At 54.6% G+C, this 16,923-nt stretch overlaps 1 protein-coding gene, 1 long non-coding RNA gene and 1 pseudogene across 2 annotated transcripts; 1 reads left to right on the top strand and 2 right to left on the bottom strand.

Moving 5' to 3' along the window:
* Positions 1-226: 226 nt before the first annotated feature.
* On the bottom strand, positions 227-8,599 carry LOC111175784 (uncharacterized). Its single transcript, XR_002644815.3, has 3 exons — positions 5,374-8,599; positions 5,166-5,255; positions 227-3,125 (listed from the first exon to the last, which is right to left on the bottom strand). It is a non-coding gene; the product is annotated as an uncharacterized LOC111175784 (long non-coding RNA).
* FOXE3 (forkhead box E3) lies at positions 2,655-4,970 on the top strand. Its single transcript, XM_022575634.3, has one exon. It carries the CDS (start codon positions 3,889-3,891, stop codon positions 4,840-4,842), a length of 954 nt encoding a protein of 317 aa, XP_022431342.1. The 5' UTR covers positions 2,655-3,888; the 3' UTR covers positions 4,843-4,970.
* Positions 8,600-11,897: 3,298 nt separating the features above from the next.
* On the bottom strand, positions 11,898-16,923 carry LOC149750759 (uncharacterized; annotated as a pseudogene).

The following is a 16,923-nucleotide window of genomic DNA, read 5'->3' as shown; positions in this document are numbered from 1 at the left end:
TTCTAGGAAGCCTTATGGGGTCTGGTGACAGCTCAGGCTGGTCCCTTGAACCCTCATTGGGTTAACACAGTTCTTTCTCTCCAGAGCTCTGGAGGGGCAGTCAGGGGGTCCTCCTACAGTGGCTGTGAAACTTGGGCCAAGGACCTGAAATGACTGTCAGCCTCAGCCCTCTCTCCCAGGCGGAGTGGCTGGGAGGCTCAGCCCCCACCCTCTCTGCTCCTTGCCTCGAAGCCCATCTTGGCTCATGGTGCCTCTGTGGAGGTGGGGCTGGGGGCAGGGAGCCTTGGGGGCTGATGCTAACAGCTTTGGACAGGGTGGGAATTTCCACTCCTATCTAGGGAGCCATCAACACTGTGTGCCCTGACCTGGGCCTTTGGCCTCCAAAGGGCAGTGGGAAGGCCGGCCCCAGGGCCAATCCCTGGCCATTAATCCCTCCTGCCAGCCTGAATATCCACCCAACGTGGTCAGACAAAGGCCTGCCCAGCCCAGCCACTGTGTTCCTCCCGCCCCAGGGGCTCCACTCAGACGCTGGGCCGCCTGGAATCCAGGCCCATGAGAAAGGGGCCGCCTTCACTGGCCATCTTATGCCCGGATGCTCAGCCGCATCCCGTCCGGCCCAGGGCCTGTGAAAAGAGGGCCCAGCCACGCTGAAAACAAGGATTAGCCCTTGGGCCACTCCCTGACACCGGCCTGCTTGGCTCCGGGAAGCAGGCCCAATGGAGGGGGCCAGGCAGACACAGAGAACTGGAAAAGTCTGGGTTCTCACCCCTTTGGCCCAGCTCCCTGCCCCCACCCTTCCCAAGAGTAGCACAGCCAACCACACATTCAGTATCATTTATTGAACATATACTATGTCCCAGTCTCTACACATGGACTGGAAAATTGAAAGTATAAGAAAATTGCAGTCTGCCAGGGGAGGTAATAAGAGCCATTCTCCACAACCCGCCCCCTACCCCAGGAGGCTGTGGGAGAGGCATCTGGAGGGGAGCTTCAGCCCTAAGGGAAGGTGAGAAAGATGGTGGCTCTGGTTCTGTGCCTGAGTCTAGCTGCAGGGTTCTGCTGCACCTGGTTGAAAATATGCAGGCTCTGAAATCACTTCTCTGGCTCTGCCTCTCTCCTTCCCTTCCTGGTTTAATACCAGACGTGCCAGGTGAGTAGTAGAAAGGAAATCTCCTATCACCAGTTGCCAACGTGGGCCAGGCCCTTTCATACACAATCTCATTTGAACCTCATAACAATGCTGAGAGTGTCCATTATTGTTCCTCTTTGGCAGGTGAGGAAACTGCGGCTCAAATGAGCAATCGGCAGCCCAGGTCACTCGGCTCTTGGAGCCAGGTTCCCTGCTGCTGCCGCTGCTTCTCTTGCCTTCCTCTTTGGTGAGCTGTTCATTGCGACTGTACCATCTTATGCTCCTAAGGCCTGTGTCAGGCAGTAGGATGCAAGGTGGAGAGGGTACTGAGGTCAGGTCTGTTTGTGTATAAGCCAGGCTGACTCTTCACTGTCGTGAGTGTGGCGGGGCGGGGGGAGGGGCTGTCTCTAGATCTCCGAGTGTCATCTTCTCCTTCCTCTCTGCTTCTACAGCCCCCTCTGCCTACCTCTCCCCGAGTTGTTTGTGTGTCCATCTCTCCACCAGATTGTGAGTCTCTTCACCTCTGTCTCCCCTGAGCACTGGCAAAGGGCCTGGCACAGAAGTGCTCAATGAATGACGTGGGCTAATGAGGCCAAGAGAACTGAAGGAAGGACGGATTTGGATTCATGTGGAATTGACAGCACTTGCAGATCGCTTGGACGTGGGGAGTGATGGAGGAGGTAGGAGACCAAGATGGTGTCCATATTTCTGATCTGGGTGGTGAGGGGCAAGGGGTCCACTGGCTGAGATTTGAAATGCAGGACGGGGAGGAGGATGGGGTCGGGGGTGCACGAGGTTGAGCGTCATGCCCAGTGCACACTTGGACATGCTGACCTGGAGGTCAGCAGAGCGGCTAGGCATCAACTTTGCAGCTGAAGTCGTGAGAGCTGGAAGGCCTCCAGAGTAAATTATTTCTACAGTTTCGGCTTTAAGCTACGGTGTTCCTAGTCTTGGTGCCAGGGCACTGAACTCTGGGTTTAATCCCATTTGCCACCTACTAGCTGTGTGAGGTTAGACAAGTCTCTTAACCTCTCAAAGCCTTAGTTTCCTTATCTGCAAAACAGGGGTATTAATAGTACCTACCTCCCAAGGTGTTCACGTTTAAGTGAGCTAATGTGCGTAAGTGTTTACCACATACACAATGCTCTGTAATGGTGGCTGATATATTATCAGCTGAGATTGGAGCTGGGAGAGCGGAGTCCTGGAGCTTCAAGTTTGGAATTTGAAGTCCTAGGCCCTCTGGCTGCTATAGCTAGTTTTGATCATCTGTACCCAGGGGCACTCCACATCAGGGCCAGAACTGGAGTGAGGCACCTAGGGCCCCAAATTTAAGGAGGCACTGGCTCTCAAATGCCGACCCTGCACTTGCACCACCCCAAGAGTGAGAGGCCCCTTAAATCTGGGCCACTTCAGTTGCCTTGCCTACTCCCAGCCCTGTTCCCTTGAACTTGCCTACCTCTAAGACAGACAAGTCTCTTTAAGACAAGACTCTTTCATCCTTTAGTTCCCTCCAAGCCAGGTCTGGCTTTCCTGTCACTTTGGAAAAGTTTCCTGAAATAGGCTCAGGGTTGCATCTCTTCTGAACCGTGTGGTGTGTGCTGGTATTTCCTAGAGCCAGGTTTTAATAAAGACTAAGACCACCCCGCCTTCCCCAATGAGATGCGAGTCTGGCATTTCTGGGCCAGTAAGCAGCTCTCTCAGACCTCCAGTCTGTGGAAGCACTTGGGGGTCACTCTCTGACCCAGTAACTGCTCCTTGGAACTCTGGGCTGTGCAGGCTGTGTTTTGTGCATCTTCCCAGTGTGCATGACATGAGTGTGTGAGAAAGGGAGCCCTCTTTCTAGAAGAGAAGGTGCATGGAGAAGAGGCAGCCAGAAGGCAACTCCAAGTTGTAGATTTTCCAGGGGGGCTCTTGATTTAAAGCCGTCAGTCCTCCAGTTCCCAAATCTGCTAGCTGGACCACTTTTCACGATTTTGTTTTTTCAAAGGATGCTGGCCTGGATGGGACAAGATTGTGGGGGAGATAGCAGAGATCGGAGATGCTGACCCTGGAGCCAGGAAACATCCTCCCCTGAGACAAGCCGGCCTCCTGCTCTCCCCTTCCCTCGCCCTACCTTTCTCCATTGCCTAATGTCCCAGGGTGGGCCTGGAGCCTCCCCGACCAGCACAGTAGCCGGATGCTGAGGGCTAGCAAGGCGGCCAGCCCTAGGTGGCTCTCATCTCTGCCCCAGCTGGGGTTGGAGGGACCGAGAGGGGACTAAGAGAGAAGAAGGATGGAGGGGACAGGAGTTGGCTGGGAGAAGCATAATGGGGAGGGGGCCCAGAGAGTGCTCTGAATGGGTGGATTTGTGATCGGCATTGAGCCAAAGGGGTGGAGGTTGAGGGAGGAGCAGAAAGGAAAGGGGGCTGACGGAATCTGGTGGGATGGGGCCGGGGCCGGGGCCGGGGCCAGGGCCAGGGCCAGGGACTGACCCCACGGAGATGAGGAAGGGATGAGGCTGGGTCTGGGGCTGACTGACCCAAAGGGACGAGACCAAGGGAGGGGTGAAATGTTGGGGGATGGGGATGGGAATGGGGGAGAATTGTTAGCAGTAAGAGTAAGAGGATTGGAAAGGCAAATTAGAGGGGAGGCGCTGGCCAGCGGAGAAGGTCCGAGCCCTCGCCCCTGGTTTGGGGCACAGGGGGAGGGGGCCGTGTCCATATAAGGAGGGTCAGCGGCCCCAGCTCTCTCCGAGAGCTCGGGCAGCCCGCCGCATTCTCATGCCTGGGCGCAGCGACATGGAGCCGCCCTCTGCTTTCTCGGGCTTCCCGGCCCCGCCCTCGGTCGCGCCGTCGGGGCCGCCGCCGTCGCCGCTTGCCGGAGCCGAGCCCGGGCCGGAGCCCGAGGAGGCGGCCGCGGGCCGCGGGGAGCCGGAACCTGCGCCAGCGCCGGGCCCGGGCCGCCGCCGCCGCCGGCCCTTGCAGCGAGGGAAGCCGCCCTACTCGTACATCGCGCTTATCGCCATGGCGCTGGCTCACGCCCCGGGCCGCCGCCTCACGCTGGCCGCCATCTACCGTTTCATCACCGAGCGCTTCGCCTTCTACCGCGACAGCCCGCGCAAGTGGCAGAACAGCATCCGCCACAACCTCACGCTCAACGACTGCTTCGTCAAGGTGCCCCGCGAGCCGGGCAACCCGGGCAAGGGCAACTACTGGACGCTCGACCCGGCGGCTGCCGACATGTTCGACAACGGCAGCTTCCTGCGGCGCCGCAAGCGGTTCAAGCGCGCCGAGATGCCCGCGCTCCCTGCCGCGCCGCCCGCCCCCGCCGCCGGCCCGCCCCCCTTCCCCTACGCGCCCTACGCGCCCGGCCCCGCGCTGCTCGCGCCGCCTCCTCCCGCCGTTCCGGGCTCCACGCCGCCCGCGCGCCTCTTCAGCGTCGACAGCCTGGTGAGCCTGCCGCCCGAGCTGGCGGGGCTGGGCGCCCCCGAGCCGCCCTGCTGCGCTGCGCCCGACGCCGCCTTCCCGCCCTGCGCGGCAGCCGCCTCCCCGCCTCTCTACTCGCCGCCGCCCGACCGCCTGGGGCTGCCCCCGACGCGTCCTGGCCCCGGACCGTTGCCCGCAGAGCCGCTGCTGGCCTTGGCAGGGCCGGCGGCCGCGCTCGGCCCGCTCGGCCCGGGGGAGGCCTACCTGCGGCCGCCGGGCTACGCGCCGGGGCTGGAGCGCTACCTGTGAGCCCTTCCAGCCCGGCGGAGTGGCTCGGGCCCCTCTCCCCCAGGACGGGGCGCTGCCCGGGGCCCCCATCTGTGCCCCCTTGGCTTGGAGCGCACCTCGGAGCTCCCAGTTCTGCTTGATGGACTGAGCACACCTGTTGCATCTGTCTCTAACCCCCATCTCTGGGGAGCCTCCCGCTGTCTCTCCACCGGACTGAATCCCCTCCCCACCGCGAACTGTAAGGCCCCCGTTTCTTCGCCCTCCACTGTGCACGCCCCCCACCCGCCAGCCCCCTTTTGGGTCCCACGTCTGGAGACCCTGGATCACCACCTGTGAGCCCTCACCTCGGGTTTCTGGTGAACTCCAAGCCTTCTGAAGCCAGACCTTCGATCTCAAGCCACTTCCCGACTGGCTCCTCACTTCTTTAACCTTCCCTGGTGTTTTTATAAGACAAGGAGTCAAACCCAGGTCAGACTCCCAGGTTTATGACTCCCTTGCTGTTGTCCCTTCATCCCCCCACAAGTTTGTCCCCGCACCCCCCCCCCCAGTTACCTGTACGTTCTCGGTTTCTTACTGGGAGAGCGCTCCCCTTCCACACAGACGCGCCTGGCTGAGCTCTTGCAGACCCTGAGGACAGTTCTTCATCTCTGAGACAAGCAGCACCAGGGGTTCCTTGACTGCAAGGGGAGTCAGTGGGCTGCCCCACCATATGGAAAACTTGGGACTTGTTAGGTTATTTTTTTTTAATTAAAACTAGTTTAATTAAAAAGAAAGAAGAAACATTCCTCTGGGCCCGGTGTGTCCGCTGGTGACTTGGGGGAGTGGTCTGGGGAGGCAGTGGGGGAGCTTTGCTCAGGATCTTGGGTCACCACATGGGGTGAGCCCCTTGTGAGTTATTAGGCAGAGGTTCATGAAGTAGGATTAGGATGTGATTAAGCCATAGCTGTGCACACAGCAGGCCTGGTAAAATGCCATCACCTGCCACGGAGGTTGGTGGAGATGAGATGGGGCGTGCAAATGAGTGTATTTGGCCAGTGGGTTTGTCTGCTGTGTGGGATTATTCCCAGCTCCCATGGATAAGGGAGCGTTGGCTACTCCTCCAACAAGGACTTACTGAATGTGCCAAGCACTGGGAATATATCACTAAAGAAATGGGCAAGATCCCTGCCTTAAGGAGCTTATGGATCCGTGGGGAAGAGACATTACCAATCAGTTCTCAGAGAAATGAGACAAGAGCTCTAGAGCCTCCCACTCCAACTGTGGTCCGGGTCCCAGAGACCTGGGAGCTCGTTAGAAATGCGTAATCTCAAGCTCTAACTCAGATCTACTGAATCATCAGATCCCACATTTTAACAAAATTCCCGGGTGATTAGTATATGCACAGTATTCTGGAGGAAAGGCACCGTGTCAAGGCTGGGGCTCAGTTTAAAAGTCTACTCCCTACCTTAAGGAGTGGGACCAGGCTGCAGAACCATACGTGCCCCGCTGGATGAAGCTTGAGTCTGCACCATCAGCTATGTCCCCTGTTTTACCTCCCCTGCTGGATTGGGAGCTGGGGCAGCAGGGACCTGAGCTGACTCATGACTGTCCCCAGCACCAAGGACAGGGCAGCACTGAGCAGAGACTAGGAGGTTGCAGCATGAGGGCGGGAGTTGGCCTTTGACCCTATCCTGCTCTCTGGTGCTGACCCAAATGCTAAGCATCAGGCTTTTCCAAGCTCCTTTGCCCCAGGGTTTTCAGTCTAGTAGGGCCTGGATTAGGTGTGGGGAAGGGCGGGGGAGGGGATCAGTGTGTCTGAGCCCCGGGTGAACGTGATTTGCATGTTGGACGTGCCTGGTGCTCCTCTCTTAGATACAAGAGTTTAAGGCTCCAGGGCAGTGATTGAGGGTGAACATGGAGCGTAGGCAGCTCATAGAGAAGACCGGTTCAGGAAATCTGAGAAGGCAGGGAAGGCCCTCTTTGGAGGTAGGGCAGTAGGTATGCCCAGTCTTGGTATGAAATACCCTGGATAGACCCTGTTCCCTCAGCTATTAACCCCGGTGGGCAAGAGTCAGACCTAATTTGCCTGATGCATAGTGGCCCTTCACTTAATATTTGATGACTGACTGACTGAGTGAATGAATCCCTAGCGTCTAATATTGTGCCTGACTTACTGAGTAAGGATTGGGTTGACAGTACTTTGGCACCTTCTTACCCATTCTCACTTTTAGTCCTCGTGGTGACCTGCAAAAGAGGTGAAAGAGGTGGAGGTGGAGACTAGGTCCCCACTGGTCCAATAAGAAAATTGTCCCTCCCCGGGGCCCAACAGGTTATCGAAGGTCCTGCCCTCAGTTCTCTAAGGAGTAGAGCTCCACAGAGATGAAAATGCAAACTTTCTTCTGCTCCAAATGGTGTTACAGCCCCTCCTCCTGCCTCACAGCACTTCTTGAAAAATTCCTTCTAAATCCAAAAAATTTCCACGGAAGGGAAGGTGAGGACCCTTCTTACTCTACTGAAGCCAGGAAGTGCTTCTTGAGTTCTGAATTCAATTCCTGCCTCTGCCACGTAGGTCTCTGTCCCTGGGATCTTGAAATAGTGAGGACAAGACGGGAAATGTCTGCACAGAAATACTAGAAAGGTCACTACTGAACTGGAAAATCAGAAAGATTTTATTTCAAAAATGCCTCTTTAATTTTCCTTTATTCAACAGCATTGAGGGCTTACTGTGTGCCAGGCCCTGTGCTGGGCTCTGAGGCCAATACAGATACAAATACGAGAGTGTTTATGCCCTTACGGAGTTCATTGTCTGGAAAGCTACATGTCATAGAGTGCCTTAAGAATTTTGACACCTTGGGAGGTGTTGAAAAAACAAAACAAAACCCTAATTCAATTCTGTCTTTAAAAAATCACCAAGTGGGACTTCCCTGGTGGCGCAGTGGTTAAGAATCCGCCTGCCAATGCAGGGGACATGGGTTCGAGCCCTGGTCCGGGAAGATCCCACATGCCGCGGAGCAACTATGCCCATGCGTCACAACTACTGAGCCTGCGCTCTAGAGCCTGTGAACCACAACTACTGAGCCCGCATGCCACAACTACTGAAGCCTGTGCGCCTAGAGCCCGTGCTCCGCAACAAGAGAAGCCACCGCAATGAGAAGCCCACGCACCGCAACGAAGAGTAGCCCCTGCTCACCGCAACTAGAGAAAGCCCGCGTGCAGCAGCGAAGACCCAGTGCAGCCAAAAATAAATAAGTAAATAAGTAAATAAATTTATATTTAAAAAAACAACTGATAAAGAAGGGGTGAACACGCAAAATAGTCATTCTCACATATGAAAGAAGATGCAGAGCTCGTCAATGAAATATCAGCAAATTGAAGCCAGTAGTGTATTACAAAAATGCACAGTCGAGCAAGTACAGTTTATTCCTGGAATGCAGGATGGCATTATTAGAATTCTTAGCTCCACTTAATAGATGATGAAATTGGGGCTCATAAGGTTAAGTGACTTACCCAGGTCAAGCTGCAAAGTAACTGACTCAGAACTGGACTCCAGTTTCCCCTGGCTCCAAAGTCATTCTCTTCCTCTGAGAAAGAGGCCAGTGGAGGTGGAAACTTAGATGGAAAGCCCCAGACACCAATAAAATTCCTCAGCTCACCCCAATATCCATGTCCCCACAACTCACACCCACAGTCCTGATCTTGAAAGCTACTTTTCCAAGCCAAATGACAAGTTCTGGTTTCCTTTTTCTTCCAGTTTTCCACTTCCTCCCTCTTGGACACTTCCCCTCTCTCTCCCCTTTCCCTGAACTCCTCTCTCTCTCCCCCCCCCTTCTCCCCTCATTAATTTTGTGGAGACAAAAGCGCCACCTATTGGCCACCTTGTATGCACCTGATTTGAGCAGGAAATCAGTGGAAGGAAGCCAGGATCCATTTGGATGCTATTTTGGGCTGGGGGTGGCTTCTGGTGGCTGAAAGGCACTTGCTCATGGGGAGCCCAGTGATTTGTTTTAGAAGAGGAAAACTGGCTGTAGTTCCCACCTCCCCTGGGAAGCCCTCCCAGATCTCCTTTCCTCCCCCATTCTTCTTGGCAGCCCTTGATGCTGACCCATTGTAGAAGGGCTTGGAAAGTGGGTGGGGTGGGCAGTCCTAGGCGCAGAGGATCGATCCACTCTGTTAAGAGGGAAAGAGAAGAAAGCGTGCTGGGCTGGGGTCAGAAACCTGGGGTCTAGTCCCAGGTCACACACTTAGACAAGGCATTTCCTTTCTCTGCCCTTCACAGCAATTCACAACTCTCTCCAAGGTCCCTGCTTGTGTGCCCCTCCCCAGCTGAGGACTCAGAGCTGAATCAGACACTGCCCTGTTCAGAAGAGTCAAGTATCAGCGGGTGACAATAGAGTGTGCGGAGTGCCGACAAGATGAGGGAGCTATTAGGTCACTTTGGTCACTCACCAGTTTGGGTCTCTGCCCTGAGCCCAGCCTCAGGCTCCTTTGAAACAGAGGGAGTGTGCCCTGGCCTCTCTGCCTGGGTGGGATGGCCTTTGTAACCAATCAAGCCACTGCGACCGTGGGTAAGGATATTCTGACCCGCCTGGCTGGGGGCTTACCAGGACAGGGTCTGTGTCTTTTCTGTCCACTATCTCCCTCACTGGGCAGCCTGGCCAGGGCTGGGCACACCTGGCTTTGGCCTGAGATACCCCTTGTCTAGAGGCTGGACTTGGGGTTTAGAGGATGAAGAGAATTAGAGACAAGAGGCCTGAACCCTGCTTCAGGGAGACACAGGCCCCATCTTGGGCATCAGACCACCTCCCTGAGTTGAGGAGGGGCTGGGGCTTGGTGAGTTTCACAAGGAATTCTTCCTGGAGGAGGTGAGCTTGGTTTGGGTTTTGAAGGAAGGGAGGGGAGAGTCTGCTGCTCCAGTTCCTATGAAATCCCCTTTCCTCAATCCTAATCCTTGTCCAGACTGGCAAACTGAAAAAGTCTGACTACTTCCAAAGCCATTTAGGTGGGACCAAGAGGTCCCAAGGACAGAGGGCTGGGAACAGAAGAGAAGGAAGGCAAGGAAGGAAGGAAGTCTGGGGTCCTAGCTTCCAGACTCCCTACTGCTCTGCCTGAGGGTGGCAGGCCAACGCTCACAGGTACCCACTAGGTGGGGCTCTGACGTCCCTGCTTTCCACACTGCAGCCGCCACCCATTTCCTCAGGATGGAGCCCAGAGAAACTGTTCAGTGCACAGCAATGGTTTTTATTACTCGTATGTGCTGCACACTCAGCCTTAATTATTGGAATGATTCCACTGTTTCTTTTAAAGTATTTATTTAATTGTTAAATAGGCAATACATTTACTTGCCTTTGAAAGTATAAAAAAGTATTCAGTGAAAAGTCTTTCTTCCATTTGTGTTCCGTATTTGCCCCAACAGGTAATCAGTTATTAGTTTTTAATTCATCCTTCTAGATATTTTTGTTGCATATACAAAACAAAACAAACACACATTATTTTCTCCTTAAAAAAACAATTGGAAGCATAATATTTACACTGTCATGTATCTTGACTTTTTTCACTCAACAATATATCTTAGGGGACTTCTCTGGTGGTCCAGTGCTTAAGACTCTGCACTTCCACTGCAGGGGACACGGTTCCATCCCTGGCTGGGGAACTAAGGTCACCGCATGCTGCATGGCGCGGCCAAAAAAACAAACAACAGCAAACCCACCCCCCCCAAATATATCTTAGAACTCTTTCCAAATCAATACATAAAGAAATTCCTTATTCTATTTTACACAGCATACTATTCCCTTATGTAGATGTGCCATTATTTGCTTAATAAACCCACTGTTGATGGGTATTTGCATTGTTTCCAACCTTTTGACATTCCCAAACCAGCCACAATGAGATCTCGTACATATATCATGTGTGCAGGTATATTTGCAGGAAAACTTCCTAGAAGTGCATTTCCACACAGCCCTTATCAAGACACCAACCTCCCTGTGTGGTCACAATGGTTCTTTTGGCAGCTGTCCTCTTTTATTTATCAAAGCGACCCTTAGTGACTGTGGTCAGAATTTCACCTTCTCAACCCTCACTGCCCTCCTCCCTAGTGGCCTTCCCACAGATGCTTTGGCCTCTGGATTTGGGAAGGCCGGGCACTTGCCACCTCCACCTGGGTGGGGTCTGTGCTCTGGCCGTCAACCTGTGCAGGGTGATGGCCCCTTCTCCCTTCTAGCCCCCAAGCCCTGGGCATTATTGACAGGTGCAGGGAGCTAGCTCTTTGGACCTCTACTGTTCCAGCCTCCAGGCCTCCTGCCAGATGCTGCCGTCTCCCCTCCTGGCCCTCCCCATCCGGGCTCCAGTCATGACTCCCTTTTCCTGATCATAGAATCACATCCTAAGATCTGCTCCTCTCTGGCCTCGGATTTCCCATTTCATTGCTTCTAATCCCCCAAAACTGAGTAGCCCCTGCTTTGTGAGACAGAGTGGACAAGGGAAGATCAAACAGAGCCCCTTGAGAGGCAAGCATGTGACTAAGGGGAGACAAACTCCTGGCTGAAAGCAAATCCCTCCACAGCCTGGGAACCTTGGGGGTCATCCCAGACCTGTGACCTCAGCTCATGGGGCAGAGAGCGTGCCATTCGGGGCTGACCTGGGCCGGAATGAGAAAGAACCTGGGTAAGGCCAGGCTGTGCAGAAACATGATAATTAGTATTGCTGTGAATGGTAATTGCTCACACTTGGAATTATAGGTAGGGCACAGTAGTTAAGAGCCCTGATTGTGGGGCTTCCCTGGTGGTGCAGTGGTTAAGAATCCACCTGGCAATGCAGGGGACACGGGTTCGAGCCTTGGCCTGTGAAGATCCCACATGCCGCAGAGCAACTAAGCCCGTGTGCCACAACTACGGAGCCTGCGCTCTAGAGCTCGCGTGCCACAACTACTGAAGCCCATACGCCTAGAGCCCGTGCTCTGCAACAAGAGAAGCTACTGCAATGAGAAGCCCGCACACTGCAACGAAGGGTAGCCCCCGCTCACCGCAACCAGAGAAAGCCTGCACACAGCAACGAAGACCCAATGCAGTCAAAAAAAAAAAAAAAAAAAAAAAAAAGAGCCCTGATTCTGGACCCAGACTGTCCAGAACAGAAGATGCACTTCTCACATGTCAGATGAGGATACTGAGGACCTGGGAGGGACAGAGGTAATACACAGGAAGAAAGGGGCAGGACTGGGAGAAGATCCCAGGCCTCGGGACTCAGGTGCAACTGCTCCTCTCCAGTCTCATGGACAAAGCAGGAGGAGGTGCATTCTCTTGGCAGCTTGGAGCAGGCGTGCTCAAAAATGTCAAGGTTGAAGAGAGCGAGGAACCTCACAAAGGCCTCCTGACTCATAGTTCGCTCCCACTAGAGTACTGGGTCTCAGGAACCCCTGTGAGGTAGCGCTAGGAAATCTCCTTGGTCTCTGTCTCCAACCCAGCTATCTGGATACTCTACAAATGAGAAAACTGAGGTTGAGATTATTTGAGACTAAGAAGTGGTGAGAGCACAATTAAGACCCAGCTCTAAGACCTGTACTCCTTCTGTTACACCTGGATGCCTCTAAGATTCCTGCCCAGTGATTATCCAGCCTCTACTCATGCATTTCCAGTGATGCGGAGCTCACTACCATCAAAGTAGCAGATCGAATCTCTGACGGACAGCCCTGTTGGAAATTTTTCCTTCCGTGGAGTCACAGAAATTGAGTCTCTTTACAACCTCCAGGCTCCCTTTTGCCTTGGCCTTTGTGTTCCAGGTCAACCCTGCAGAGGTTTGGAGATGGCAGCTGTGTCAGCCCCGAGCCCTTTATTCTGCAGGCTAACACCCCAGACCAGGCCTTTATGTCTATGGGACGTTCCCCCACCCCTCCCTGTATTAATTAGGGTTAAGTTCAGCTGTGAGTAACAGACACCCCTCCCCCGGAACCTCGCCAACCAAAGAAAATTCCACAACAGTGGCTTAACCAAGATTGAAGTTTGTTTCCTTTTCACATAAAAGTCTGTGCAGGCAGTTCAGGGTGGTGTGGCACCTCAATGGTCTCAGGAACCCAGGATCCTTCTTTCCCGTGGCTCGGCTGTTTGTGAAGTTAAACTCAACCAAGCAGAAATTTGATGCAACCGACCTTAAGCAAAAAAGGGGAATATCTTTAGAATATGTGGGAAGTCTAAGGGTTCTAGTTTCAGGCAGAGCCAGAGGACTTAACATTGTTACTAAGCTGTGTCCCTTTAGGGTGTTTTCTTCTGTGGATGGGCTGTCAAACAGCTCTCTCCGCAGGACAGGAAGGATGTTTGCTGGCAGCTAGGCCTACGTGCTAATCTTCTGATCCAAAAGGAGAAGCGCCCCTCCCAGAGCCCCAGAGTCCTTATATCCTGGCGTCTCAGAGTCTATATATCGAATCTTGTAGAAGGAGTGATTGGCTCAGCTTAGGAAACTTACTCCTGCCTAGACCTATCACAAGGCCTTGGACGGGCAATGCTATGTTTGATCCAGACAGGTTGCCTGTCTGCTCCTGGAGGTAAGTGTGAGGGGTACAGAGATTGGACAGTCCCATCAGGACCACATGGAATACAGGAGGGGAGGTGTTACCCAACAGAGAGGTGGGACATCTCAAAACTGAACATGTTCGGCTCACTATGCTAAGGAGATTGAGTTTTGTCTCATAAGCAATGGAGAGCTCCTGGGAGATTTTGGCAGGGTTTGGCTGGTTTGATTGGTCAGAACCATTTTAAAAGAAGGAAACTGAGGTAGAGAGCATGAGAGAGAAATCCAGTGACTTCTGGGGTCAGGGACCAGGGAATAACTCTCTCTGATGGGGGCACACATTCTCCTCCCTTCAGGGATGGGGACTGATGGGGGAGAAACAATGTCTGACCTTAGAGAACACGTATCTCTGTTGATGACATAAGCTAGATACAACCTTATCTAGAGTCGCAGAGTGAGAAAATGTTGTATGATTCACTCATTCATTCATTCATTCATGTTTCCACATATCTAACATTAACTGAGTACCTATTATGTGTTGGATTTTGTGCCTGGCAGGAGGTAGAATGTTTAATGATGATGAAGATAGTGATAAGAAACATTTATTGAGCTTCTTTCAAAGTTTCAGGCACTGGGCTAAGTGCCTTCTATGCACTATCTCATTTAATCTTCACAACAACAAATAAGGTAGGTACATTATTGTCCTCATTTTATAGAGAAGGAAAGATGAGGATGAAGACAATATAATGCCTGTTCTCAAGGAGCTCACAGTCTACAGAGGGTGACGGACTAGAAAACAAATCATGACGAGAGGGAATTAGCATTTTGTGAGCACAGAGGCAGGAGCCCCTCACAGCCTGGCCAGTGTGGGGTGTTATCGGGGGAAGCAGCTTATAAAACTTGGCATTTGAAATGGACAGAGGATTAGGAGGAATGAGCCAGGAAGGAATGAGCTGCATGCAAAGCTGAAGAGGTGAGAAAAAGCAAATCAGAGGTAGTGTAGTGCAGGGGTTGGCAATGAGGCTGGACAAGCAGGCAGGGGCCAGGCTGCCTGGTAGCCTGTGCAGAGAAGCACATGATACCCAGAAGGAAAGCATCTCTGAGGAGGCCTCAGGCTGCCAGGCAGGTATCACTGGAGTCTCATACAAATTACATGCAAATCACCACCCTCCCCCAACAGCTTCTCCTTTAACTTTCTAACTGCAAGCACCAGAAGGCCTCCTCCTGCTGATCTGGGATCTCAGAAACATCCTCTGGGTATTTATTAATGCCCTCTCTCTCCTTTTCCCTGGCAGAGGGGAGGGTGGTATTTGCCTGAATTGAAGCTGTCTGCAGCCTCCAGCAGACGTGCCTGCTGATGTAAGACACTCAGCCAACCCCTGAAATATGCAGCCCTTCAAAGTGGTTTGGGAGTTGGGGGAAGGAAGAGTCTGACCTTCCAGGGCAACTTTGCCCTCCCTTCCTTCCTTACTACCCGGTCCTGGAACAGGAACCCGCCCCCTGCCTCACCCCATACACACATACAGACACACACACAAGTTCCTTTTTGCATTTCCCCTCCCCATTCCGGTGAAATGGAGAGGGCTCTGGGCTGAGTAATGGGAGACTAGGGATCTGGTTCCACCTCTGCAATCAATTTGCTGTGTGACCTTGGGCAAGTAAGCCGCTCTCTGGGTCTCAATTTCCCCATCTGGGAAAGGAACTTTGAAAAGCTACAGTCCAATTTTGGGATAAATGACTTCATTCTTTATTTACTGGTGGGGTGGGGTGGGGAAGAAAAACAGCACATCCAGCGAGGAATGCAAAGGGTGGGTGGAGTGGATGGACTAATGGTTTCTTTGAAGAAGGGGAGGCAGGAAGCAGGTGGGTCGTGTAGTGCAGTGTACTGCTGGAGTAGAGGTTTCAGGCTTTAGCTTCTGAGGACCTCAGAGCAGGAAGAGGGGAAGATGAGTTGGGTTCTCAAAAAGGCTTCTTTCTGGAGAAGGCGGGATTTGAGCCAGGATTTGGAGCCTGGGTACAGGCTGGGAAAGGAAGCAAGCATGCGCAAAGAGGAGTCTGGAGGTTGAGTCTCTGGGTGACTTTGCCAAAGGAGTGGGGTGGGGAAGGGGCGCTTTGGTCCCAGACACGGTCGTTCAGTTCCTGCCTCTCTGCGTGAATGCGCGGTTCCTCCAGAGGTCGCTGTTTCCCAGGAATCCGTCACCAGCGTCCGCGCCGCAGGGCCAGAACTCCCGCTGGTCCCCTCGCTCGGCTTCTGCGGGGCTTCTGCGACTCCGCAGCAGCTTCGGAAGGCTCAGGCCCGGCAATGTTTCCCCGCCCGCGCGGGGGCTTACCGCTTCACCAGTTACCCTGCCGGGGGCTCCGAAAGGCTAAACGTGACTGCGTGTGTGTGCGTTCGTGTGTATAGGGTAGGGGACCTAATTCGGACGGCTCTGCACGCCCCTCCCTCCCTCGCCGCCCCAATTCCGGTCTGCGAAAGGCCGTCCGGTTCCCGAGGCCACTGCTGCCCTCGCAGGCGGCGAGGAATGGGTAGGAAGGAGGCGGCCGCTGCAGTTTTCCTGGCTCTCCGCTCGAAGCCCCTGTACCCTCTCCTCCCTCTCCTCGCCACTGTCCCAGCCCCCTGCCCAGGCTCGCATTCTCACATCCTCCTTCCCTGCCGGGGTCACGCTGTGGCCCGAAGTGGGTCTGCAGCCCCCGACCAGGTCGCACCCCTTCAGGACCCGAGGTGGAGCTGTGGGCCTGGCTGGCGAGCCTTCCAGGGCTGTCCCCGTCACAGATGTGCGGTCGTGAAGGGAGAACTCGGCACCGGCGCCAGTCGCTCAGGGACGTACTTGGGCACACAAAGCCACCGTCGCCCGGAGGGGCAGTCACACGCGCGCGGGCCCGGCAACACAGGACGCACTTAGACAGCAGGGCACTCTGACCTGAGGCCCACGCTCTGACACACCTGGAAGCGTTCCCTACTCCCCTGGCCCGGCGGCACATCTCCCACGCGTGTGGGGCCTGCCCTGCCCCGGTCACTGCGAAGCCGGCGCACCAAGTCGGGCGGTTTGGGAGCCGCGCTGTTTTCACCCTCTCCTAAGCCCGCAACCCTCTTCCCGCGAACGAACGGGAGTGCACCGGCTCCGAGGCGCCCTGGTCCAGCAGCGACCGCGCAGTGCTGCGGCCGGAGGGTGCTCGCGGGGGCCCCGACCACGTAGCCAGGGGGCGGTGGCCGTGCACACTTGGAAGAAGAGAAAGACTTTTCCTCCAGGAGGTGGAGGGTACCCGAGCTGTGAGGGGCCGCAGAGGCGCCGACCCCTGAGCCCGCGCCTGGGGGTGAAAGAGCACACGCGGAGGGCCCTGCCGTTTCTGTGCTCAAAGAGGGGCCGGCCTCTCCCTGAACTCCTGTGTGTGGGGAGCCCCGCCGCCTGCAGTTCGCCCCTGCAGGTCACACAATCTGGAGTCTCCCGCCTCCCACTCAGGGCCAAGAGAGTCGATCGCCTTTGAGCAGGCGAAGATGTGGAGGAGAAAGGGTCGGGAGATGAACCCGCTGCGGCCAAACAACCGTCTTGCTCCAGAGCTGCGGCCACAGGGAGGGACGGGAAAAGGGGGTGGCTGCGCGGGTCTCGTCGCTTTCCCTGAGCCTGG

The sequence above is a fragment of the Delphinapterus leucas genome, chromosome 1 (genome assembly GCF_059928025.1).
Source record: "Delphinapterus leucas isolate spDelLeu-1000000601 "Yukka" chromosome 1, BTC_Dleu_Yukka2, whole genome shotgun sequence".
NCBI lineage: Eukaryota > Metazoa > Chordata > Mammalia > Artiodactyla > Monodontidae > Delphinapterus > Delphinapterus leucas.
This window is presented reverse-complemented; position numbering and strand designations above follow the sequence as displayed.

Excerpts from the sequence above, each read along its gene's own strand:
- FOXE3 (XM_022575634.3), top strand. The coding sequence starts at position 3,889 with ATGCCTGGGCGCAGCGACATGGAGCCGCCCTCTGCTTTCTCGGGCTTC.